This window comes from Nyctereutes procyonoides, unplaced genomic scaffold (assembly GCF_905146905.1).
Source record: "Nyctereutes procyonoides isolate TBG_1078 unplaced genomic scaffold, NYPRO_anot_genome, whole genome shotgun sequence".
NCBI lineage: Eukaryota > Metazoa > Chordata > Mammalia > Carnivora > Canidae > Nyctereutes > Nyctereutes procyonoides.
In genome coordinates this window covers 57,012,707-57,040,241 of record NW_026575135.1, presented here as the reverse complement: position 1 = coordinate 57,040,241, position 27,535 = coordinate 57,012,707, and the positions used below count along the sequence as shown (strand labels likewise).

The 27,535-nt window shown below is 38.1% G+C and overlaps 1 protein-coding gene across 1 annotated transcript in view; it reads right to left on the bottom strand.

Annotated features, from left to right (window-relative positions):
- Positions 1 to 27,535, bottom strand: part of FBN2 (fibrillin 2) — a 239,567-nt gene that overhangs the window by 26,668 nt on the left and 185,364 nt on the right. Inside the window, exons 35-53 of the mRNA XM_055302348.1 lie at positions 22,977 to 23,099; positions 22,328 to 22,450; positions 18,484 to 18,645; positions 17,706 to 17,774; positions 17,137 to 17,262; positions 15,542 to 15,667; positions 14,818 to 14,970; positions 12,483 to 12,551; positions 11,497 to 11,622; positions 11,188 to 11,313; positions 10,612 to 10,737; positions 8,661 to 8,777; positions 6,581 to 6,709; positions 6,032 to 6,151; positions 3,197 to 3,322; positions 2,297 to 2,449; positions 1,464 to 1,529; positions 1,032 to 1,157; positions 344 to 463 (exon numbers count right to left, since the gene is read on the bottom strand). Coding sequence (XP_055158323.1) covers positions 344 to 463; positions 1,032 to 1,157; positions 1,464 to 1,529; positions 2,297 to 2,449; positions 3,197 to 3,322; positions 6,032 to 6,151; positions 6,581 to 6,709; positions 8,661 to 8,777; positions 10,612 to 10,737; positions 11,188 to 11,313; positions 11,497 to 11,622; positions 12,483 to 12,551; positions 14,818 to 14,970; positions 15,542 to 15,667; positions 17,137 to 17,262; positions 17,706 to 17,774; positions 18,484 to 18,645; positions 22,328 to 22,450; positions 22,977 to 23,099 — 2,286 coding nt within the window. The remainder of the gene's footprint in view (positions 1 to 343; positions 464 to 1,031; positions 1,158 to 1,463; positions 1,530 to 2,296; positions 2,450 to 3,196; positions 3,323 to 6,031; positions 6,152 to 6,580; positions 6,710 to 8,660; positions 8,778 to 10,611; positions 10,738 to 11,187; positions 11,314 to 11,496; positions 11,623 to 12,482; positions 12,552 to 14,817; positions 14,971 to 15,541; positions 15,668 to 17,136; positions 17,263 to 17,705; positions 17,775 to 18,483; positions 18,646 to 22,327; positions 22,451 to 22,976; positions 23,100 to 27,535) is intronic.

The following is a 27,535-nucleotide window of genomic DNA, read 5'->3' as shown; positions in this document are numbered from 1 at the left end:
TTCTTCGAAGTAACATAACTGATTCCAGAAGATATCACTCGTAACATCCATGGTATAATCCAAAACTAACCAACATGCCAAGAAGCAAAAAAAATGTGACACCAACTTCAAGTGAAAAATGCCACCACAGATGCCAACTCTGAACTGACCAAAATGCCGAACTCAGACAAAGGCTTTAAGGCAGCGACCTGGACTATGCTCACCAGGGTAAAGGAAAAGATATTTGTGATGAACATAACCATCAGTAGACTGTCAAAGCATTAGGAGTAAAAGCTGAGACATTAAAAAAAACCCCACCTTTTTCTACAAGAAAAAAATAATATTTAAGAAAAATATCACTTGCCTTCACAATTCATCATGGGCCCTGGCTCAAAGCCTTCATTGCAATTGCATTCAAAACTCCCAATAACATTGGTGCATGTACCATTCCCACATGGATTGCCAATTGAACATTCGTCAGTATCTGAGAAAAGAATAAAACAGTGCACCCAAATTTGCAGTTTTAGTTTAATACAAACATGCCCATGAATATCCACCTAGCCCTCAGAACTTTCCAGGATCCCTGGGCATACCTGACTCTGCACCCTCCCTGGCCTTGGCTGGCTGGCTGAACTTTATTCAGTGCAGAGGAGCCCAAAGGATCAAGTGTACCCTGCTCTGAGTCCCCAGACAGCCATGTTTTCCCTAAAAATTACAAACCCATAGAGGGATGTGGTCTTCTGCTACAAGAACAAGTGTGGAAAGTCAAAGTAAAATGGACCTATTTCCCCTTACTGGTTTTGGCAACAAAGTTCTAGGCAAATCAAAGTTTAAATATTTGGTTGAAGGCAGAGGTTAGGCAACTCTCTCCATATTCACATAAACCAGATCTACTGGAAAATATAAGACTGGAGAAGAAAAAGCAGTTATTAGCCACTTATAATACTGGCTCTGTAAAACCTACCACTATCCAGGGTGCCTTTGGAGAACTTTTGTTGTAAAGAGAACTGGAACAGAACCTTCAAAGTGTGTAATGTGGAGTCAGCACTCACCCACACAGCGTACTCCAGTGTAATCCAGGTTGTAACCCATTGGACATTCACAGCGAAAAGACCCGTCTGTATTGATACACTGACCATTTGAACAAATGCCTGGGCTCTCAAGGCATTCGTTGACGTCTAAAATATAGAATCATCCATTAACTTCCTCAATATAAAAAGATAGGTCAAAACTGTGTATATCTATTCAAGGGAGACTTAAAAATTATAAAACATGTAAACATTTCTTGTATCAGATAAATACATATTGTATTTCATATACAATGTAGTCTCATGATAAATATAATACATATGGTACATAATATTGTACATATACAGGGAAAACATACTGTATGTTATATAGTAAAATATGATTTATAGAATACATGTGCAATGATCTGTTTATATAAAAAAATGATTATAAGAATAAAATACATCAAACCACACCTTCACGAGTATCATGAAGACTCGGAACAGTTCCATGGCCGTAAGGACACAAGTCCTGGAATGCAACTACAGAGAATACAAATTCCCCATTAGTGCAGAGTCTCAGCTGTCAGAGAACTTCAGAACTGATTAATGGTATACATGAAATTTAGCCTTATTTTTCATCTACAAAGCTGCTTTTAACAGGAGTCTTAATTTATTTTTATGATTTACTTCAAAAGCAGCCCTGAGCACATTTAGAGAAGGTTACTCAAGCTTGTACAGCACCTTCCAGGGTGCCGCCTACCAATGGCTTCAGGTTCTATCTGTTTGCTCACTTCCCGAGGAACAGCCAGAGCCATATCTGCCCAGGACAAAAAGGAGCTACCTGGGACCTGGAGACCAGGCCAGCTCTGAGCCGCCTGACCCCTTGGCTGTTCTAACCCAGGACCCATGAGCCTCCTGGTCTCCTCCTGCAAAGGGCCCTTGGCCGACTCAGGTCCTTGTGATTTTATGTAAGATTCTGAGGGTGGCAGCCCGAGATTTGATTCCCACATGGGACTCTGGTGGCAGCTGGGAACAGAATTTTCATCCCCTCCTGCCCTGTACCTCTCAAAAGCCAGTAATACTAACCTCAGGGGACAGAACTGAAGTAACAATAACACTACCTGTGCTCACACGTGCTGAGTACGCAGGTGGAGTGGAGTCCCTCAGACTCCATTGCTCACTGAACTTGCCAGTTTATACATGGGGGAAGAATTTCACCTTCAAAATATTCCTAAGGTATACAGCCAGAGTGACTGACAATCAGGCCCCAAGCTGCACAAAGTGGTATTTTATGGGGTTGCTCTTACCTTCATCATCTTTGGGGCACAGCTCACAGGGGTCCCCCCAGCCCTCTCCTGGCATTTTACTGCAGCAGCACTTGGCCTTGGTGGTATTGAAAGCTTTAGGGACAGAACACTTGCCGTTTTCAAAGTTTGTGAAGCAGAAACTCTGGCGGGTATCTAGTTAAGAAAGCAAGCATCACAGGCCTCCTTACTGGTCATTTAAAAAGATAGACTACTTCATTTTTTTAAAAAAAATGTTTTATTTATTTATTCATGAGAGACACACAGACACAAAGGGAGAAGTAGGCTCCATGCGGGGAGCCCGATATGAGACTTGATCCCAGGACCCCAGGACACGACCTGAGCTAAAGGCAGACACTCAACCACTGAGACACTCAGGTGCCCCTCCACTGCTGATTTCACATGCCAACTTAAACTGACCTGTCCAAAATTTTATGTAATTAAAATGTTTAAAATGTTTTTATAATATTCCTAAGAAACCTGAGAAATTATGTTCACTATGAGGATGATTTCTGTATCTCTTCTTCTATTGCCATGTTATAGCCTAACAAAAACATTTATGTAACTTTCAGTAAGTCTATTCACATTAACAGCAACTCATGTACCAGTGTACAAAAAAATCTATACCAACTAAAAATGGAACAGTGAAGCAATAATAAGAAGCAAATAAATACAAATAGTCATTTTTTAGTGTGACATTAAGAAAATGTGGAAACAAAGCCAAAAATTCCAAGTACTGTAAAAGTGTCCAGCACATACAGTTTTGAGACCTGTATTTTTAACATAATGTATTTGCCATATTCATGTACTTTGTAGTAACAAACACTAGCAGGATAGTATTCACTGTCCAGCTGTCAAGTTCCTAAGGGCAAATTATGACAGAGAAGTCACTGCAATGCTTACCAAAGCATCTCCGGCCATTATCAGACAGTACGAATCCAGGGGGACAGATGCACTGGAAGCCCCCAGGAGTATTGGTGCAAGAACCAAAGAGACAGATGTTGGGATCTTCATCACATTCATTTATATCTGGACAAGAGCAGGAGAATGTATTAATTTAAGCAAATCAATTCACTGTTCAGTCTTTGATAATAAACGTGTCCATACTACAACAATCTGCTATCCATTGATCACTTAATATGAAACAAGGGAGCATATATTGTGTATATGTAACTTAACCTTTAAAAGTAAACTATTATTGCTTCAAAAGTCAAAGATTCCATCCAGTTTCAATCAACCATGCAGCCCAGACACCCAAGGAGAACTCCAGCTCCCTGCAGCTGATCCCTAGGGTGGTGTGTATGTCCACCTGTCTGTCACATGTGATCAGTTCAATATCCTACAGGTGTCAGAGCCTCAGCTGGGCTCCTCATCTGATGTTAGCCTAGGATCCCTGAGTCAACTTCATTCCTCCCCGACTCCAAATGCAGGCAGCCTGTGACCTGTCACTTCCACCTCCTCTGTGGATTACCATAAACCTCCTAGGGTACTGCTGCTTCCTTCTCACATCCGTGCGTGCTGCCAGCAGGCGGTCTTTCTAAAACACACATGCACTTGAAAACTTGTGCCTATGGAACCAGGGAGACTTAGACATGGGTTGAGAATTTCATCATTCCCACCTCAACCCAGAAAGGCTCCTTGAGATAAGGATTCCTTACCAGCGATATTTGCGCCCCCCCTTTTGTTCATTGGAAGTGCTTATTCAGTGAGTTATTTTACCTAAGTGAGTCAACGTTACACAGTTCCAGCCACATTACAGTATAAGCTCTGTGAAGACATGACACATCTGTCCAGGTCACTGCTGCACAGCCCAGTCTAGTACGGTGTCAGGCACATCCTACATTCTCCATTTATATTTGCAGAATTTTAGTGAGTGAGTCACACCATGCTGTTTCTTAAAAATCAACCAACCAACCTGTAGTGGTCCACACTACCTGCAGGTCTGAGTTCAATCTCCGAAGCCAGGTCACTCAGAGCCTCTAACCATACTCCAGTTGCCTCAGTGTCCCAGTGGCTTCCTCTGTTCTTTCTTTTCTCTGATTAATAAATTCCTGTCTAACATTTAGGAGCCACCCCAGATGTCACCAGTCCTTTGTGGTGAGCTTCCCTGACTTGTTATCTATCACCATCATCACAGCCCCACCCTGTGCTCCCACAGCCCGGATGTGCCTCTAGCTTGGCGTTGGTCACAGTGCGTTGCAAGGCTATCTTTACAAGATAGGTTTACTTACAAAATACATCTTTTCTTTTATGTAGGAGGTTACACAGAGGCAAGAACTGTATCTTTTTGTATTCGTAGCATCTAAAAGGTACCAGTCATTTGCTGTAACCTACAGTGAAAGGTGTAATTAATTTGTGTATGTGCGTACATGTGTGATACATATGTTTGCAGGTTTGTGTAAGTGTGTGTACAGTTGTGTTAGGAATCTTTTCATCTGGGTAAAGTTGGTAGAAAAGATTCTAGTCTGAAGGAAATAGACTTACAGAAGTCAAGTAAAAATATATATTTTTTTTCCTCCGGAGATGCGAAATAGGAGTGTGGCTCATGATGGGGATGGGGAAGGAAATAAACTCTTATGCAGTTTAATAAAATGTTGCTGAATCACAGATTTTGTTTTCACTAAGAGAAAAGGAAGCTGAGCCTTTCTGACACAGAAAAGTATAACTTTTTCTTTTCCCTTCTCCTGGCTGACAAACTAGTACTTTCATTGTTCCATAAAGGGATGGCCTATAGGGATAGAGAAGAACTGAGATTAAGTACCAAAGAAAGAAAATGAAAGAAAGAACCTTTTACTTTTCAAGAAAGTTGTTAGTAAGATGTATCTAGTATGTAACATTTTTTAAGTATTAAAAACATTGGGCAGTTTTATAGATCAAGAAAGGGAAAAGATATAAAGACCAAGCTGGAATGACTTGGGGTATCTGTTATATGAAATCACATGGTCTGAAAATAATTAACTTTGATGAAGTAAACTGTCTCCTTCAGTTCTGTCTATCTGAGTCCCTGGAAAGTGAACAGTAGAGCTACAGAGATTTTTTTTTTAATTGGATAACTCAAAGGCAAAAAAACCCCTCAGCAATCATTTCATGTTAGAAGAACGACACCAAGATAGTGCTTCTGAATTTCAGCAAGACTGTAAAAAATAATTTGTATAAAAGTGAAATTAAGTAACTGTAAAAAGGTCGGCCTTCATCATGTTCACCAGGCAATTCTGGGATCCACTTTTGATGTGGTTACCACATTCTTGTATGCTGGAGGAGTTTCAGCAGAAAAACATCTGTTATGACAAATGGATTAATATTTTCTGTTTTGACATGAGGCCTTCCCAAGGAAAAAAATGTCTCAACAGTATGGTCAAGATTTTCTGCTCCACATTTCTGGGACTCTAGACACCTTTAATAGCTGTTTTAAAATTGGTTGCCAAAGATTACAATTTTTGTACTCTCCTGAAATTCAGTAGAAAATCTCTGTTGACATTTGGAAAAAAGATTAGAGTGCACTGAAAATTCTTTGACTAGGGATAACATTTCTGTTAATGAAAACCCCACACACATCCATAAATTCTTTGTTCCCACCACTCCACCTTCAAATCGATTCTGATGGTTCAGTAGGCAGCTGTATGTTTACTTCCTTGGGTCAGCATGCCTGCAGGGGTTGGATTTAGTATACTTCTATTGGGTCTGGACCATGGCTTAGACCCCACAGCTTGTGGAACTTATAACAACTGTTACCCTTACCGATGCAGTTCTCGCTTTTCACTTCATACCCTGGGGGACAGATGCATCTGAAGGACCCCTCTAAGTTCTGACAGGTACCAGGAGAACAAGAACCAGGAAGAGCGACACACTCATTGGTATCTTTCAAGAGAAACGAGAGAAAAAAGGATTTAACTATGAGGTAATTGTTGCCAAATGACATTAACATGAATTCAACTTTGTCTCTCTGTCAGGTCACGATGGACAAATATGCCCTGAGATACTCTTTTGACATCTTGGGTACTAGTCATGTGGCAAGAGGCTGATTGTCCTGATTTGTTTCCTTTGTCTCCTTTTACGGTGACATGGATAGCCCCAAGCTCTCACCCAATAAAAACATTTCGGACAAGTCATTTCCAATTTTTGGCATATTCCTTATCCTCATATTTCCCATGGCATCTTATTTTGGTCAAGTACTCAGATCATCAAATGAAATGAGAAAGAGCTTCCAAGTGTGTGTGTGGGGTGGTGGGGAGTCACATCATTGCTTAACAAAACAACACAAAGACTGTTCACTATGTAGATACTTACCTATACAGTTCTTGCCATCTGGAGTAAGTTCATAACCTTCATTACATAAACACTTGAAGGAGCCAATTTCATTGAAACACCGTCCATTTCTGCACACCTGACCAAAAAAGGAGCTGCACTCATCTATATCTGTAAGCAAATGGGAATGAGCTTTTCAGAGACAGCTCTTACACAATGTATTGTGTTACACATTGCGTTGTAAAAACAAATTCATTGGCACGCATTTACAAACATGCTTCATTATAATTCCTCATCGACACACAGAATAAACAGCTCCTGGTGTAAGGACTGCATGACTAATAAGGTCACAGAGATCCCTACTATATTTCAACCACAAGTTTTCATATTAATATAACTCAAATTTATAGCCAGATAAAAACTGAAGGTTTATGAAGCTTTCCATTCTTCTCGAATGAAAAATATTTCTTTTCTTGGAGACCAGAAAGTATAGACTTAACCTGATGGCCTAGTTTGCAGATGACTTTACTTGGAGAGAAGCTGACTATATTCAAAGGATAAATAATGGAGCATATTAAATACTGAAAAAAATAAATTATGTTAAAAATATTCTAGAACTCCTAACATATATTTTGCTGACAAAATATAGAATTTGAAAGAAAAAAATCTTAGGTTTTAGTGAGACTTAGGGCTGACTGTATTGGACTAATTATTAATTATTGTAGGTTTTTAAAAAACATTTCATTTATTTATTCATGAGGGACACAGAGAAAGAGGCAGAGACATAGGCAGAGGAAGAAGCAGACTCCCTGTGGGGAGCTTGATGCAGGACTCAATCCCAGGACCCGGGGATCACAGACTGAGTGGAAGGCAGATGCTCAACCACTGAGCAACCCAGGTGCCCCAATTACTATAGGTTTTTGAAGGCTGTGTTTTGATAAATGCCTTATCAGTGTCTTTAATTCTCCCTGGTTGTATAAAGAGTCTGAGAAATTAGACAAGAGGGTGGTAGTTGAAAAAAAATGTCCAGTTAGCTCTAAATTTTTTCACAGTGGCAGTACCTGGGGGGAAAAACAACCACCACCACCACAACGGGGGCACCAGGGTGGCTCAGTTGTTTCAGCATCTGACTCCTAACTTCTGTTCAGGTCATCATCTCAGGGTCCTGGGATTGAACCCCTCATCATGTGGTTCCCTGCTCATTACGGAATCTGCTTGAAATGCCCCTCCCCTAATTCGTGTGTGTGCTCTCTCAAATAAATAAGTAAGTAAGTAAATAAATATAAAACAAAACAAAACAAAATGAGAGGAGCGTGTACTGGTGTAAATCAGGAGGTCAGAGGTGGGTCTGTGCTGTGCGGATCCCATAATGGTAGAAAGCCAGAGTCACTGTCACATTCCTCACAGGACCCCGTGTATGGCCAACAAGACATGTGGTCAGCACCTATTTGTCCCTTCTCTTGCCATGTGCTCCACAGACTTATGGAACCTCCCCTACTCACTATTAATTCTGTTTTAATCATTGTTGTTTAGGAGCAAACTATAAAATTCTGCACCATGCATAGGAGATATTTTCCCCAGAAAACTTATAGTTGTTCAGAATGGAAGTCAAACAGGTATCTGAGGGCCAACTTGGAGACCCAGCCCCCCAATCCACCGTTTCTGTGCGAAAATACATCCTGGTTTCAAAGGCTGATAGAAAATGAAGTTTCAAAATGCAACATGTTTTTAAGTTGGAGACTCTGTCAGTCAAGAATGCATTCTTTGGAATACCTGGAATAGCACTGAAACAATGACAGGTCTATCTTTGATTCCATTTAAGGAATAAAAACCAACCCAACCCGTAGAGCAATCCCAGTAGATTTATTATCATCTGCATGGCCTTTTCCCCTCATCCACTGGTTGATTGACAGAAGTACTCAACACAGCAGATGGTCGTGTGATTATTTAAGCCAGTACTACGGCTGTAGTTAGCTAGAAATTAGTTACTGTTATTACATACCTTTCAGCGCATATTTACAATTTTAATGATAAAAACATTTGATTTACTCTTTGGTTTTATTCCTTATTTCAGTTTAATGTGTGGACACGAAATAGTATCAACAAAGGACTGAGTACTTACCGAGGCAATCATTATTATGAGTGAGTTCAAACCCTGGGTAGCAGAGACAGTTATAGGATCCAACTGTGTTTTTACAGGTTCCATTTCCACATGGATGCCGCTCACACTCATCAACATCTACAAAGAAACATTGGCTCCAACGAATTCAGTTTTTAACTAGAAAAACACAGCCTGTTAAACATTTACATTTTTTAAAAAATCTACTGACTCACTTGGGATTTTCCTCATTCAATGCAGAGGACCTCATATTTATTTCAGGAAAATGAGTATGAGATAAAAAAAAAAACTCTAAAACTATAAGATAAAGTGCTGCTGAGTGACTTACAGGCTCATATAATACTCAAAACTGAGCTAAGCAAGTATTACCTTAAGTGCAGATGTTTTAAGGAATGGGTTTGAACTTGTAAGGAAATCCATCTTTTGAAACACTAAACAATTTGTTCTATTAAAGCATTATGAACACCATTCCCTCAGAAATTTACATACCTTAATTTGATCAGTACAGCAAAGGAAATATTTGTTTCCTAAATTTTATGGACTAATAGAATCTAAATCGAAGAAGTCTATTAGAACTCAGTATTATTAGCCTTCAAAAAATGGAATTAAAAAATGTTTAGAAGGGTCATCCTAATATAAGAGAACAGATTCCTTAGACAATGAATTCTAGCTGTTGAAACTCTACTTCTATGCAAAAAAGGAGGAGAGCTGTGTTTAAGAGAGAGATTATCAAGGAGTCTCACTCACTTTTATCACGAATGAATTCTTAGGATCGAGGGCATGTTTTCTCCATATGAATTTCAGAATCAAATACTCCTCTCTCTCTCTCTAAAGCAAATCATGTTCTTTCTCACACAGAGTACAGCCAGGAGAAGTATATATGAGCAAGCATTCTCAGAAGGTTCATGTATATAGGGCTAGATCATTTGTCCTTCATACAAGCATCCCCTAGAGAGTTTTTCCCACCACCATAGCTGAAGTCCATGGGGGAACTCTTAGGAGACAGTAGATGAACAAAGACGTTCTCCAGGTGGTCCTTATTGTATGGATGGGTCATAAAGGAAACTAGTTCTGTAGTACTGAAATCTGACTTTATTATTCATATACATAGTACCTTTAACACCAAAATAGTAGATGCACAACTTCAGCTTTTTTTAAACTGAGGATGTATTATTAATTATAAATAGCTAAGTTTTAAATTTAGTTTTTCTCTTTCAAGTGCAATGCATGGCAATGCATGGAGAACTCCTTCAGCCAAGATAGAACCTGTTGTTGACATCAGACTGAAGGAGTTATGCTGAGTTGCAAGGTTGGGCTCCCAGGTGGCAAGCCCATCTGCCTTTGAAATCTCTTCCCATGTCAGCTCAGCAAGTACTTACTGAACACCACTACTGCTCAGCTAACCATTACACAAGCTACTGGGACATTTTGAAGAGTTTTGCCACATTTGCTTCTGAACATATTTTTAAGAGTTAAGACACAAAAGCAGTAGGTTAAGTCTCATGTAGTCAATGATTCAGGGAAAAAATGTATGAATATATGTATGCGTGTATCTCTATATTTGTTTCAATACTGTTCCTCTTACTACTACTATGCCCTTGAGTTCTTGCAGCTGGAAAGGTTTCCTTGAGTGGGAACAGAGAAGGAGAAAGGGCATCTGGTTACCGTGGTGACTTCCATATAACCCTGAGTGTCCCAGAGTGCACGGTAAGTGTGTGAAAGGCATCTGAGCAAAAAGGCTGTCTGTGAACAGTGAACCAAAGAACATACTACAATGTGTCCCTGCTCGCAAATCTTACATTGAATGAAGACATGAAGAGTTTAACCTAGCTAACTTTTTGGGAGACTGTTTCTGACAGAGACATGGAAGAAGTCACACGACAAGTGGCCAACCCATGAGCTCTCTTGGAGTCTCAGTTCATTGCAGTCCTGGGACTCAGGTCCCCCCGCTTACCCATGCACATAGTCTGGTCCTGGGAAGCCTTAAAGCCATTGTGGCAGATGCACTGGTAACTTCCTTGCAAATCAACACACAGGCCATGACTGCAAACATTAGGAATTTCTAAACATTCGTTGCGATCTAAAACAAAAAATAGAACACATGTTACACATAACTGATTTTTATTAAGATTTCTTCATTTTTTCACAGGCCTGTTTCTATAACCTGCTATTAATTATTAAAGGCAGGCTGAAAATGAACCATAACAATGGCCAAATCAAAAGAAGTGAGGCTTGAAAATACCCAAGACCTAAAAAAAAAAAAAAAAAAAAAGCTCATTTTTCTATGCTGATGGGTATCTCAAAGATACTATTTTATTTTAGGTCTAATCCTAGGAAAATCCCATTGAAGAGATTTCTTTTTTCCTCACAAATTAATCTAAAATATATGGTGGAACAGATTCGGTAGAAATGAAAAGGTTTACTTAGAAAGTCTTTAAAAAGTTCTCTCTGAAAATATGTTTTAATAGGAAAGCACAGAAGACTTCTTAGTGGAGGAGGAAGGGGAAGAAGGCCGTGCAGCCTCTCTCACCTACGCAGGCTCCGTTGGGGGACAACTTGAAGCCCGCTGCACATTCGCAGCGGTAACTGCCTGGGCTGTTGAGGCAGTCTGCATGCCGCTGGCACAGATTGTCACCATTGCTGCACTCGTCAATGTCTGAAAGAACAACGAGTCCATGGTAAGAATTTGCTTACGGCATTAGTATTAACCATAGCGTCACCAGGGTGGTGACCCACTCCTCGATGCCATAGAAGACATGGTACAAATCAGAAGAGTATCTAAAACCCATTTGTGTCCACCAAACTGGTTTGGCTGGAGGTCATGCATCATGACAATTACCTTCGCAGACCAGGAGCAGGTCGTTGTAACTGAATCCTGTAGGGCATTCACAGCGGAAACTGCCAATCTGGTTGATGCACACACCGTTTGCACAAATGCCTGGGATCTCTTTACATTCATCAATGTCTAAAATCGAAGAGATTCGGTAAAAAATACACGCAGTTCTGCTTAACATATTTACCATAAAAACCTTGATAATGCTACGTGTATGCTGAAGTGAGAACATACACTCAGCATCACAAAAATAAATTCGACATCGCTAAAAATGATTTTTTTGGTTTATAAAACCATATAGGTGATAAGACTACTTTCCTTTGAACAGTTATTGTAGCTGATCAAATATACCAAGTGATTTTAGTGTCAATGTAGCAAATAAACTTCCTGGGGAATCAAGCTTCCTTTCAGGCTCCCTTAACTGTTGCTACTCATCTAATGAAGAAAGCTAAGTTTTCTTAATTTTTGTGCTTGCACTGATAGTAGAGACTGAAAATTATGTTGATAACTTAATCTTTGAGGGAGAAAGTAGAATGAACAATAGAAAGTATGTTCAGAAGAAAATGATTTGTATAATCAATAATCTTCCAACTTCCTAGGTAGATCAGTAGAAAGGGATACTGCTGCAAAAATACACCAAAAATGTAAGTATATCGTTATGAAAAGAGCATAGAGGGTACAGGAAGGTGAATTATCTAGAGTCATGTAATATAATATTCATGAGAAGGAAAACTAAGGTTTTAGCTTGATATGTAATGAAATTTTGAGACAGCCTTACAGCTATCATAACCCAATCACCAAACTATGCTGATGGAATAAGACCCTTACTAAAACTTGGGTAGAGTCTATAAACGTATTAGTTCTTTCTTGTCTAAACTGTACTAGTTCAGAATCCAGATTATTGTATTTTATGGCACTTTAAAAACACCAAAGAGACTTTTACACAGTGCTATCTATATATATTAAAATAAACCTAATCTGGAAAAACTTACCAACAGCTTTTCCAGTGTGGATGTCAAAGGTGAATCCAGGGATATTTCCACATATGGTTTTAAAGTCAGCTTAAAAATATAAACAATGCAAATATGCTCTTAAAATTCTCAAACTCCTTCCAAATAACATTTTGCATAGTATTACTTGCACTGACAAATATATTTTGTATTACTCACAACCAGGCGTTTTAATTTCAGTTATATTTATTTGATAACAGTACCAGCTTCTGCCAGAAGTGGATTCTAGGCATTCTTTATCATTATTATCATCATGAACTTTTCAATGCTTTTATATTAGAAGTAAATCATTACAAGATTCAAAATATCTACAGTAAGCATTTGAATTCTTTTGTCCTTTGGATATGCAGATCTTTAACAATGATCCAGTTTATGTACATTGAAAAATCAGGTAAGATTAGAAATTTATAAAGGGATTATAGATCACACAAAGGCACAGGCATTCGAAAACAGTTGTCATAGTGTGAAATGGACAATGAATAATGAATGAGACATGAATTTTGTCTCATCTTTTTAAACATAAATGTCTATTTTGTTGGCGTGTGAAATTTGAGGCATCACAGTATGAAATAGAAACTATTAACAGTGACTCCTACACACAATTCACCAAACTAATATAAATTTAAGAGAATTCTCATTCTCATTTTTAAGAAACTGACTGCTTCTGATGCCCATGGTGACTCATGTGAGTAAAGCTGCTGAAAACAGTGTTAGGTAAAACACATGCTGCAGACCACATGTGTGATGTGCTATCAGGGACTCTGCATACTTCATCCACCAAAATTCACTGAGCATCCACAACATATAGAGAGGCACACAACAGATGCTCAATTCAATGGTTTCTAATACCCTGGCAGTGCAGAAATTGTTACTTATATGTATCCTCTCATCTACCATAACCATTTGAATTAGTTACTGTCACTTTAATTTATTATCTCTATTCTATATATGAGGGATCAGTTTCAGAAAGGAGAAACCATCTACGTAAGGTCAGACAGTAAGTGGCGGAACTTCAATATAGATACAGTCCTCTTACACCTAAGCCCTTTACTGCCTCTTACGAAAAATGATATTTAGGGGCACCTGGGCGGTTCAGTCAGTTAAGTGACCAACTCTTGATTTTGGCTCAGGTCATCTTAGGGTCATGGGATCACAAGCCCCACACTGGGCTCCCTGTTCAGTACAGAGTCTGCTTCTCCCTCTCTCTCTGTCCCTCCCCTGCTCATGTGCTCTCTCTCTCTCCCTCTTTAAAGTAAGTAAGTAAGTACATAAATAAATAAATAAAAAACAAAAAACAACACTAAAAATGTTATTTAATTCCATAGTCCAGCGATCGTCAACTTCTATCTGATGGGAGTTTTTAAATTAGAGAACCGTAAAAACATTTCCATTTGTTTTTTTCAGAGAATAACTATGGCTAGATAAGAAAATCCATTTGCCCACTGAATTGGAGCCACTGAGGAAAAGGCTCCATAGGTCACTTTTCATTGTTTCTCCTTACTTTCATTTCATCACCATATTAATTATTTATCACATTTGAATATGTATATCCTAAGCAATATCTGGCAACAAATACATAAACATTGTTTCTCATTTGTCTGATTGGTGCAATGTTTAGTATCTATAATCAGTGAAAGTAACTTTCTACCTCATAAATGAACCTGAAAATGCAACAATTTTAAGATTTTTTTTTGTTCTTATAGCTTATTATCTTTTAGTTTTTCTTTTAAAAGAATCTGTGCTTGTGAGAAAATTTTACCTGGTGGAGATCAGTTTTATTTTCTGCTTCAAGATTTCATACAGGTTCGGGGAAAAGGATGTATAAAAAATACATTAGCAATTGGTTGCTTCTAATGTAAAGTCTGCTCATCAAATCCATTTCTTGCATATTTTTTGAGACTGAAACTAAGACAGTACTTACTGAACTTGACGGACTTGAAATTACCACAGGTTTTAAACCAAAATATTATACCTTCCACATCGAGCATAATGACACATGATACTTGCTCAACGAAAACTTGCTTGATGAATAAATAACAAGCACTGTATGAAATAACGAATTTAAATGGACGAGTGCTATAAACATTGACTCTTTAGCAGGCAGGGGGCCTGTGTTCAGGATCCAGACTCCTCAAAATATAACCCAGAAAATTAGTATCTGAATCCTGAAAAGGCCCACTTGCGGAACAGAGTCATAGGGCACCCTTAGATATTCTCTGAACATGTGTCGTGTTGGCACACATTTGCTTTTACTCTGTCACCTACAGGTGTGTGCCACCAGCTCGGCCTTCAGCAGAAGCATGGGCTGCATGCTTACCTGTTCCTGGGGTGGGGCATGGCTCACAGGGTTTGTTCCAAGCTTTGCCTACGTTGTATGTACAGCAGCACATCCTCTTTGTCACATTAAAAGGCAGTTCGTTCTCACAAGTGGTTCCATTATAGCTTCGGTAGCAAAAGCTTTTTCTCATGTCTACGTAGCAGGAAAGCAAGTGAACCAGTCAGAGCAGAAAGCTGCTAATAATGAAATCCACACACCGTGGAGACACCAGACTTTCTGGATTAGTAACTCTGAAATGTGTCTTGGCCATTTGGCATTATCTTAAAAGTAATTCAAATTGAACACAAATCTCTGTCTTCTCCCATTTTCAGATAAGGGATTTCCATTTATAATTTTCTTGGGAATCAAAATTAATAGGTATTTGTCTCTCTACTCAGAGGCATTTATTTAATTTTAAAAGTAATACATATTAAATTTTAAACGTTCTCGTTTGTAAAATAATGTTCCCTTGACATGAATGGAAGTCAAAACTTGTTTAGGAATAGGTAAGTGTAATGTTTGATGACATTCTGTGTCTCAGACTCAAGCTTCTGAACATGGAACTATATATTCAAAGTTCAAAAAGGATACAGAGCCAGAACTTTATAAGACTTTGAAATACTTCATCACTCACAGATATTCAGTTTCCAATTTTGTGAACAATCATTCTAAGACAGGAGTGCCCGAGTGTGTGACCTCATCACTCTCTGAGGCCTCCACCTACCCATGCAGTTGTGGCCGCCGTTGACCTGCATGTACTCAGGTGGGCAAATGCAGGTGTAATTTCCCAGTGTGTTGTAGCAGGTCCCGGGCCCACATACACCAGGGTGTGCGAAACACTCATCAATATCTACAACAGGCAAGGATACCCATTAAGTCACTGAGTCATTTTTCCATGAATTTATGTTACTTAAACTACTAAACAAAACATGTGGCTGATACCCCAAATCCGTATTTTTTTTAAAAAAATCAGAATTAAAAGCAGTTCTACAGAAAATGACACCTTTGTGTCATTTACATAACACAAAGGTGTTGTTCGGAAAAAAAGGCAACATTCAAAAATACACATGATCAAAAGAAATTTTTCTAAAGTGGCAAAAAGAATATGAAAGTCACCTGTATTCTTTTTAATTAAAATTTCACATTCTTCAAATGGAAGTCATTTAATGCTTGCTGTCTGCTTCTGTCATTTAAACTAAAGTTTAGTGCCAACTATGAACTGAATGCAGTTAGGAAAGCCTTTATCTTTTTTGTTAACTTGAGAATAGTTGACACACAATGTCACATTAGTTTCAGCTATACAATGTAGTGATTGGACAAGTTTATACATAATGCTGTGCAAACCATAAGTGTAGCTATCATCTATCCCATTAATCGCTATTACAGTATCAGCAACCGTATTCCTTATGCTGCGCCTTTTATTCTGTGACCTATTCATTTCATAACTGGAAGCCTGTGTCCCCTCTCTCCCTTTAAGCCACTCTGCCCATCCCCTCAGCCCCTCCCCCTGGCAACCATCAATTTGTTCCCTGTATTTATTGGTCTGAGGAAAGCCTTTCTCTTGACAGCTCCCTTCAAATCAATTCCCATTCAGGGATGCTAGAAGGAGTGCAGCTGCTGGTTATTCTCCTTATTAAATAATATTTCTTTTAGAAGCATTTATCTAATGTGTTCTGAAGGAAAAGTTATAATGGAAATAATTCCATTAACATGTTTAATGTTCATTTTTAGAAACACTTCTTCATTCATTCCATAAATAAACACCAAGATTCTTCTGTAAGTTGCAACTCACCAGCTACAAAGATGACTAAGATGTGGGGCTTGTGTCACGAATGAAGCTCCCAGTCTAGCAGGGAGACAGGCCCCTAAAAGGATGACTGCTGTGCCATGTGACAAGTGAGGGAATGGAAGCAAGAAAGGCATCGGCATCATCTTTAAACGTCTTCATACTATGCCTTCTATCATTTAAAAATTACTGAAAATTAGTAACTTAATAGTTGCATTCAAATTTACCTATTTTCTGTATGTAAATAGAACTCTTCTCCACATTTAAACTAATAACTTATTTGAAAGTGATGTTTTCACAGTAATCCAGCTTTGCCCATTTATAATCATCCCATGCACTCAGAGAAAAGTCATAGTAAGTTCTAGTGTGTAAGCTGTAAATTAATTTATCTATCGTACAGCTGAGCAGCGGGGATACGACAATATCAAAGCTATGACCCAGGCTAACAGATCCTTGGAAAGAATCTTCTCCAGGTCTGATGGGAATTTTGTTCTAAAGAATGCTAATAACTTGAAGGTGTCCATGCAGCTTGCCTTCACAGATGCGAGTTTCCTCGCTGAGGTAGTAGCCTTGTGGGCATTCGCACTGGAAGCTTCCGAAAGTGTTGATGCAGTTTCCACCCTGGCAGAGACCTGGTAACTCCTGGCATTCATCAATATCTGTGGAAAGAGAGACAGCTCACCCACGACAGGTACCACCATTAAAGACAAGGGTTGCTGTTAGAGTTCTCTAATGTGTGATACAGTAAGACCCGAAGACTTCCATGTATCTGGTAGAAACGTGCTTAGATGGTAGGTTTTTTCTGACCGTGGATTTATTTTTCAGCTTTGTCATACAGATTTGCTAAAATCTGAGAAGAGTGGTAGTTAAAGGAAGCTGGGGATGACAGTACAGAGAGTTTCTCTGCAGAGCAATCAGATGTCCGATCATTGCCATGGGTCATATCTTTCTGACTTATAAGTGCTTATTTAGCATCCTGGTCACTGACTGTCCAGCTATAATTCTGTAAAATAATCTTGTTTAGATTGCTCCACACTAACTTTTCTCTAAAGTAAACTCTTTACTTTGTTTAAATCTGGGTGACAATTAGAGGAGCACTCACCTTCTAAGATGATTGTGATGGGGTTGGGTCTGAAGCCCTCACCTCCGGGACACAGAGTGTAATACTCAGCTATAAAACAAGGGAAGAGAAGAGATCTGACACCTGTGTTCAAGGCACTGAGACAATGAAGAAGCATTTTGCAGTTGCAAGGCTCAAAACATATCCCAAGAGGGGTAAGCTGCATGCTTTAGTACCCTTTCAAATACTTTCAAAAGTATATTACATTTTACTCGAAGGAGGATCACTACTTCACACATTATGCACACAGTAGAAAAACAAAAACCATCTGTGTTTGATTAAAGCAAAAGCATCATTGCAGACAATTTATATCACAACTTTTTTGGCTAGTAAATAAAAACTGACTCAACAATTCAAAGGTTTTATCTGTGTTCATATCAGAAACACACATTTCAGCAACATAATACTACTGATTTGAGGAGTATGACACAGCTATGAACCTGAACTACAGCACTCTCCAAGAAGAACCAGGAATGGTCTTTACTTGTGATCCCAAGGAGGACAGACAGCATCACTATTCATGTGGGATTGCAGTTAAAATATTTTTTTCTTTTTATCATAACACCAAAAAACAATGAAGAGAAAACTATTTCCAATTCCTTTTCTATAACGCAGTCTCAGCTGGTTCCAGCATCATCACTGAAAGCAAAGTCATGCTTTCATCCCTTGCCATTGCCCATACTCCCAGCACAAGAATAAAAGGACAACTGGTGTTCAGTGGCCACCCTGTTCCTTTGCTCTTCTTGGGTGCCATACTCACTGCTGTTGACAGGCGGGCATGTCTCGCAGGGGTTCCCCCAGGCCTTCCCCAAGGAGCAGCAGCAGGAGGAGCGGCTGACACCCACCCCGATCTCCGTGTTGCAGGACAGACTCCCGTCCCCTCGAGGTCCGAACTTCAGGTAGCAGTTGCCTACCCGGTTGTCTGCGGAGCGACACAGGAGCTTAAAACTGTCCAGGCTTTAGTAAAGATTCCTTTTTTAGCAAGGGGCCCACGCAACTGATGAAATTCCAATTCCACACATTAACACGAAACATATCTTAATCTCCACCACAAAACAATCTCTTGCTTTAAAGCCTTTTCAAGACTGTGTTGTAGCAGTTAGATTAGGATAGACTATCCTATGTTTAGAAATCTGTGCACATCACAGGCTGAACAGGACCGTGAGAAACTGCTCATGTGGGCTTCACTAATAGGAATGCAAGACATTTTTGCTATAATCACTCTGTATCATGAGTTTATTGGTAATGGAAATAAAATCCCAGATAAGTCAACTTAAAGCTATGTATCAAAGAAATATGGATAACCCTATCTCCTTCCTCTCTTCCCCATTATCTGGTTTCATTTCAGTTCGCAGCAAGAACTTTCAGAGTTTTGGGCAAGGCAGTCAGTAACAACTTTATAGAAGCTACTTAAGATGTCAAAGAATCTCAGTCTTTGTCTTCTAACTGTACTTACCAGCTAGATCATTAGTTCCATGACTTTACTGTGTTTTTACTGAGAACTCTCAAATTTACAGTCCCGCCGTTCATCTCTCCCCAGAACCCTAGACTATTCTGCCAGTTGCCTATTTGACTTCTCTGCTTAGATAACCAATAGTTATTTTAAAGTTCACACACCTAAAATCAAACTCTTGGTACTCCCCCCTCCACATACAAAACCTACTCTATTCCTCTCTTGGTCTTTGGCGTTTTCAATAAACACAGCTCCACTTTTTTGAGTTGCTCAGTCCCTAAGCCTTGGAGTCAGTCTTTGACTCCTTATTGTCATCCCTTATTCTATCCTGTGATAAAGCCAGTCACTTCTACCTTTAAAATATATCTGGAATGTGACTACTCACCATGGCATCCATCACCGCAACTGAACCGAGCCACCACCACCTCTCTCCTGGACCACTGCAACAGTTTCCTAACTCAACTCTTGACTTCAGTCCTTGACCTGATGAGAATCTACTTTCCCCACCATACCCACAGTAATCCTTCAGAAGTACTTCCACTGGCTCAATCAGAGTAAAATCCCAAGTCCTTACTACAATCTAAAACATAGTTTTCATCCCTGGATGCACATGAGAATCACTTATACAGCTTTTTATTATTTTTATTTTTATTTCATTTTTTTCCCTGCTAAATTTCAGGTACAGAGAGATGAGCTAAGTCATGGTTCTGCTCTTACTAGGTTTGAATTCATTCATCCTTCCTCCTACTGTTCCTCCCATTCTCTCTCTTATCCTCAGCCCCCACCCAAACACCTGGATGTGTTTAATAATATCTTTCTGTCTGTGTTCTTGCAAAATGAGTCTTGTTTCCATGAGCACATTTTAAATTTACATAAAGAGTATTTTGTCCTAGATTTCATTCCATTTTTATTATATTCAACCTGTCAACTCTATGGTGCCCAATTGTCACTCTTTTAAAATCTATCTACACTCCAGAAATGGCTTCTAAGTCCCTGCTACCACAAGTAATGTGGCAGTGAATGTCTTGACTCACATCTCTGTACAGGCCTGTGAGTTCCTTTCTTTGCTGTCAAGAGCCAGGAAAGAAACTGCTCTTTCACAGAGTTTCCATATTATTAGCCCTCAGTATCAGGAACTACAGTCACTGTTATTTACTATCTGCATCCAGTGGAACTTTTCAATTTTTTATAAGTAATCTTGAAAAGAATTTACAGGAAAAAAAAAAGGCATAGTGAAACAACTTTACTAGAAATTCTAATAAGAATTTAATCATCTTTAACTCAAAGTTTTAGTCTAGGTTTTCTTGGTTTCGGAGAGATATATGCCTGAGATGGTCTTATGAATGCTATTAACTGCCCATCAGCTGCCATTCATGAACCTGAAACATATCCATTTTGTAAAAACTAATTCCACATAATACATCTCTAATAGCTTCTATCTAATCATTACTTTTCTTTTTCTTGCAGCATTAAAACAACACCTGAAGACACTTTTGAAAACTGTGACAGCTCATTTTGTTGAGGAGAGGACAACTGTTTTCTTTGCTCCACAAAAAAAAGACATTTTCAATTTTAGATTTATCAATACATTAGGATAATAAGCCCAATGATTTTATTTCTACATCCCATATTTCTTTCAATAACCTTTGTCTAAGTATCTTCCTTCATTAATAGTCCACTTAAGAGCCAAATCAATTAAAATTGAGGTACAAAAGACCACAGAGACCTGGGATGGACAATTCAGGTGCTTGTCAAATACTGCATGCTGAGATTCTTCATACTGAGTAAGAGATGAGAATACCGTATTTCCTCTGTCTACAGAAGTCTATTATTCACTCACTCATTGATTCTTGAATTTGAAAAATCTCATCTAGAATATCAGTCTCTGAAGACGTGCAGCCTGGCATTTTCCTTATATGATCAATTTCACCACCTTTAGAATCTAGACTGGACTCTATGTTGCATTCATCTCCTGATCCACCTGACAACTGGGAAATGTTTTTCACACTCAATTTTCTTCTCTTGGCCATATGCCCAGAAAGTTGAAAACTTCTGAACTCTCAATAGTGTTCGATATATGCTTATAGATGACTACAAATATAGCACTCCAGTGTTCTTTTATACCTTCTTGGAAGATGATGCCATCCCCTGGGCAACAAACTAAGAATAGACGATTACAAAATGGTGACCTTTTTTTTTTCACTATTGTGTCTATCCTTCTAGGTGATAGCATGATTTTCCACTTCATGATTTTCACCTTTTTTTTGTAGCATTACTGGACCTAACTGATGAGTAATGATGACAAGAATAATAAAATGACAAAACATTTTAAGACAATGGTAAAATAAGATCACTAACATCTCATAATGTATCTTAGAAGAGGGTCTAATGGACCATTATGGTATTTGTGAGATAGAATGAATCTCTGTTCCTTGGAAGAACTCTTAAGGAACAATAAGGCCATGAAATGTCAATCCACACAAACAGAACTGCTCTAAAAAGAAACTCAAAATCTAAGTTGATGGTATGCTGACAGTTAATCTGGGTACTGTTGTCCAAAAAATATTCTCTGCAATGCTACCTTCATCTCCACTTCTACCAGAAGACAGAGAGCTCCTTGAGGTCCATGTTCCTAGCAACATTTTACATTATCCAGGTGTCCAAAGTTTTACCAGTCTGTTAGGTATAAAGTGATAGTTGTACAATTGTTCTGATTTTTTCTTATTTTACTAATGATTCTGGGCATTTGCTTATTATGTTTGTTCACTTTTGCAGTACTCCCTCTTATCAGTTGCCTGTTCATAGCCTTTGCTCCAACCAAGTTTTTAAGCAATACTGAGGCACGAAGGACTCAATTTCTGGGCATGAAGTAGATATCAGCGTATTTTTATGGTTCCAAATGGGATTTTACTGGGCAGCTAGGGTTGAGAGCCACTTTGTGATCTAGGCTGTTGCTCCTTTTCTGACTCCTGTCTTGGAAGATAAACATGACAAAAGTAACCACATATATTGGCAATCTGGAGTTTGTTAAGGGAAAGGACTATTTTGTTTTCAAACTAATTATAGCAGATACTCATCACAGTGCATTACCACAAAAGTTTGAATATTTAACTCTATATAGTTCTATTTGTTTCATATTGCTTTTACTTACCAACACAACCCACACCAGTGGGGTTCAGCTGGAAATCGGGGGGGCAGTTACACTCGTAGCGACCAGGAGTGTTGACACAGAGGCCATTCACACAGTTTATGGGATCTGCACACTCATCAATATCTAGGAAGAGCATTAAAAATGCCCACATTAACATCTTACTTACTCTCTGCATGTTGCTGTTTCAAAGAATTTGGTGGAATCTTTGCGAATTATTAAAGATTTTTGGGAAGGCCTCAGCCTAGTGAAATAGAGATCAAATTCTTGCATATTCCTACAAGTTCCACAGACCAACCATATGGTTTTTCAGGAAAGTATCACTGAATATCTTTATTGAATAATAATTAAATATTGGGATTCTGAAAAAATGTTAACATCTGCTTAACAAAAATGATATATATATTTTGCATACATTATGCAAAGAAAGTTTCCTACCTTCATGTTAGATATTTAATATTAAGTTATATATATATAAATGTATCAATTCTATAGTTAAAAGTAAGTATGTCAGAATGTAATTAAAAAAAAAACACAAGGTATTCAGCAGGCTAAGCAGAGGGCTGAGCAGAAATTTGAGGAATGTTTATACTTAACACAAAATATTCACCTCAACTAATAAGAACACAACCAAACCCTTTACTGGCCATACCTGTGCAGTTCCCTCCAGTTCTGTCCAATTCATAACCATCATCACAGATACAGTGAAACATTCCAGGCAAATTATTACAAGTTCCAAACACACAAATATTCTGGAAGGAGCATTCATCAATATCTGAAGATAAAAAAATAGTAATCTCTTATGTACAAAGACATTTTCATTTAATTTATGCAACATTAATATATTTTTCTATCTCCCCAGATGTTTTTATGCAGTAAAAATTTTTCTTTTTCTTTGACTAGGTAGACCACATAAATGGCAAACAACAAATGTTCATCTATGGGACAAAGGTCTAAAAGATATTTTTTATTTTACTGAACATTTTAACTGTCTTGGGTTATAACACTTAAAAAATACCCCACACAACAGAATTGGCTTAAGGCATAAAAATAAAAAACTAACTATGAACATGTCAATGGAATGAGGTTATAAAAAATTGAACATAAAAACAAATTCCAAGGCTCTAATAACTTAGTACAAACATGTTTTATAAACATCCACAACATACAAAGTATATAACACATCTTAAATATTAAGGATATCATTAAAACTATTTAACTTTTTAAAAACTTTTAATTCTGCAATCTGTTATCATATACTTAGTTTTAAATAGGGAAATAATTTTTTCTAATAATATGTAATAAGAAAGATTAACCACTGCTCTACATTCTCACAAATTTCACTAAAATGTCTCCACTGAATTGAAGTCATAAATTCAGTTTGTGAAACTTCCATGAAGCTTTAACTCAGTCAGTATAGAAGTTACCCCTGCTCATTTATATGAAAATGAAGGCATATGTGTGTGTGTCCAGCTGTAGAAATAGTCTGTATTTCTACCCACAGGAAAAAGATGGACATTTCTGTACACAAATGACCTCAAACTCTGAGAATGCAGAGCAAGCATGTCATCTTAGGCCAGACTAGACCAGTCATGCTAACGTACTGTTTAGAGACAGTTAGGTCTTAACTTTAAAAAGGTCTGTTGGTCATTCATGATACTTATGAAATAATGAGTTTAAACTATATTAGATTTCAAATGTGGTCAAACTTTGTTTAAACGATCAATTGATGTATCAATGTGTCTTTTTTCTGTGTTGAGGCTATAAACACATTATTAAAAAAGATTTTATTTATTTATTCATGAGAAACACAGAGAGAGAGAATGAGAGAGAGAGAGACAGAGACATAGGCAGAGGGAGAAGCAGGCTCCTCGCAGGAAGCCCAATGTGGGACTCAATCCTGGGATTCCAGGATCATGCCCTGGGCAGAAGGCAGGCGCTCAACTGCTGAGCCCCCCAGGCATCCCTTATTTTTTCTTTATACTAATGAATAAATAAGACTCATTAGTTTGTAATTGAATGGTGTTAATCTAGAAGTAAAAATGGAACTGTATTATCATCAGCCCTCTTTGTGTGTATTTTACTTTTAAATGAAGTTTATTAGAAATAACTTCCGTTTAACTAATTTAATACTCGCATATACTTATATTTACACAAGTAAAGGCATTTTAGAATACTGTCTTGCATATTCAGTATACAAGAAATGATGCATACTCAGAAACTCAAACAATACAGAAGAGTATTGACAGCAAATAGAAAACGAAGAAAACAGTACAGAAAGCAAGGTAGCAAAAGCAGAAAATCGCTCAGAAATCTATTCACCCAGAAGCAATTACTATTCAAGAGCATCATTCCAAATACTGTTCTATTCATATTCAGAGTGAAGCTGAAACAATTTCTATGCAGAAGATCAATATTTATTTACCTCCACAGTTTCTAAAATACTTTCTAATGTTAGGAATTGATGAAAAACATTAAAAACTGATGTTCTTTTCCCTTTATGTTAAATTCAAATATAAATTCTAGACAGTATTAATGGATTATGTGCCATTAATAATAAGAAATAATAAGAATAATAACAAGAAAATTAGCATTCACATCTATGCTTCCAACTCATTTTTGTTCTGTAATTTTTACTTTTTAAATGTTTATGGCATTTACCATAATCTCTGAAATATTTAGTATTGATTCTTAATGGAATCAATAAGGCTTTTACTGCAACTCTTAGATTTTTCTCTCAGTTGTTTTGCTGCATGCACGGCTGTAAGATATTTTTCCCCCAAAAAGGGAGGGCCCACAGGTGTTGTCTCAGTGCATTATTTCACAGTATGAGGATGTGCCTATTGTTTTCATACCTGACTAACTGCTGAGGCATAATATCCTCACATGTGTTCTCAGAGTTTTATGGGCATTGTTCTCGCATCTTTTGATACTGAATGTTTTGGTTTTGTTTGTGACTTTCCTTTTCAAAGTAGAGCCTGAAGAAGCCTTCTTTATGACTTAATTCAACAAAAATGATAAGGCAAAGGCTCTGCCTTATGATTCACCTTTCTCCCCTAACATTCAGCACTTTCTTCCATTTTGGGAAAAATGTTTGGCTATTCAATACTGTTTTCTATTCCTTTATCTGAGGCTCTACCTCAGAGACATCTATTATACTTCCGTTTATTTCTTCATCTTTCCTCCTTTCTTGTGTTACATTCTTCCTCCCTTTCTTGTTCCTAGGTTTTCCTGTATTTTTCTCATCCATTCTCTATATTGGTCATCACATTTTAACCTGTATCTTTTCTGTTCTCTGCTGTTTCTATTGAACAGATCTCCACCTTTGCTGTGTTTGTCTCCCATAACCCTGCCATCTCCCCTTGTCTTTTCCTGTTTTTATCATCTCCTTGAACTTGTTCAATCATATTTATGTTCACTGTAGGATCACCTATGGCCCAAAGTACCTGTGGGAACTTTGTTTTCACTCCTTGAGTGGTTTTCTTCTACTCTGGGTTGGTTCTTTTTGTGTGTTCTTTCACTGGGGTTCCACAGAATGCCTGCAGAGTTGTGTTGTTTACTTTTAACTTGCATTCACACTATTGGTCAGCTCTTTTATGAGTTTTTATATACTCTGATACAGCTTAAATAGAGTGTCTTGACATCCCCTCCTTCTTTATCTGGGCTTTATATGGATATCATTAAAGCTACTGTTCTGTTAGCCTAAGGCGGGGAAGGAGTGGGGATGAAAATGGGAGCCCTGGGCACCATGTGCTCTTCTGCTCATGAACCTGGTCTCTCTTTTCTCTTCACACTTGATACCAAATTGTCTGTATCCATGTTCATGCCATTGATGGAGTCCTAGCCTGTCCCTGAGGAGCTTCTTCCAGGTTTTGTATTCTCCTATTTTGGTGGAGAATATTGGGAAATGGCCAACTGCAGCAAGTTTCTGGACTCTACAGAGATTGAGAATTTGTGGTGAGTAGATGCTGAGTGGAAAATGTTGAGCAGATGGTCCATTCAAAGGGACATGTATTTATAATCAGATGGGGAAGTCTCAAAAAATTAAATTAGTAGATACAGGAGAAACTGTCCAGATGAGAGAGATCTTATAGGCAGAAGTAAGACAACAACATCAAGGAGAAATAGGTAGAACCATGGAATTGTTTTTGAGATCTCAAAATGTAGCATTTAGGTAAACAGAGTGGGGTCTCACTGAGGATGAACTAGTTTTACGCCACTCATGTTGCCCTGGCAGGAGGCACTTCCCTCCCTGCCAATGATATAATATGAAAAACCAACCCATGAAGGAAGGACAATACACACAAAGTATCTAGCCTCACCTTAGGGAAGGTCTGAGACGTTCTGGAAGGGCCCAGGCTACAGATAATGGAATAGGATAATGAAGGGGAAATTATGATGTACAAAGAATTAATTTTTTGAAATTTTCTGTTGGCAAAAGTATCTGGCTACTGCTGGCTTATTCCTTTTCCCACCAAATCTTGTCAAGTTGAAATGAGTAATAAATCATGTAGTCCCATATCCACATTGGCTCACTTTTTCTACTAATTAGCTTTGATGCATACAAGAAACCAGGACTGGGGAAAATAAAAAGGAAGCTCACTCGACAGTGGTTTTGTATAAAATGCCTTCGATTCTGCTCTGACAGGTCAATGTAGAAGTATGAGTGCTTTCAGTTTCTAGTTTCCCCAGGCTTTTACTATTCATTCTCTTGGTCTGATTCTCTAAAAAAATTGGTGGGTATGTATGGAAAATTCCATGACCTTTTAGGCACACCTTCTGTCCTCAGCATTACTTCAGGAAGGGAAATGGAGATAGGCTCCACTCTACACCATTCTGGATTGTATAATTTGACTGCTTGACACTGGTGAATTGTGTGTGTGTGTATATGCTGGTATTTGCTATTCTATTCATTTGATTAGATACTAGCATAGGGAGAGCCTATCATCTGGTTTCATTTTATAATCTTTGCCCACCACTTGGGCTGAGTTAAGTTTTTTAAAGTTTTCTATGAATCACTAATTTTGTTAAAGCCTTCTGGTTCATCATTTTTAATCTTTTTCCTTTCTTCATGTATATTTTCATGTACTTCAAAAGGACACAGTAATGGCCCAAACTACCAAAAAATGAACTGAGTCTCTAATTTAAGAGAAAATCCAAATTCTTTTTCTTGGAGAGCTATCACACTAGTCACAAGTCCCATTTCTAGGA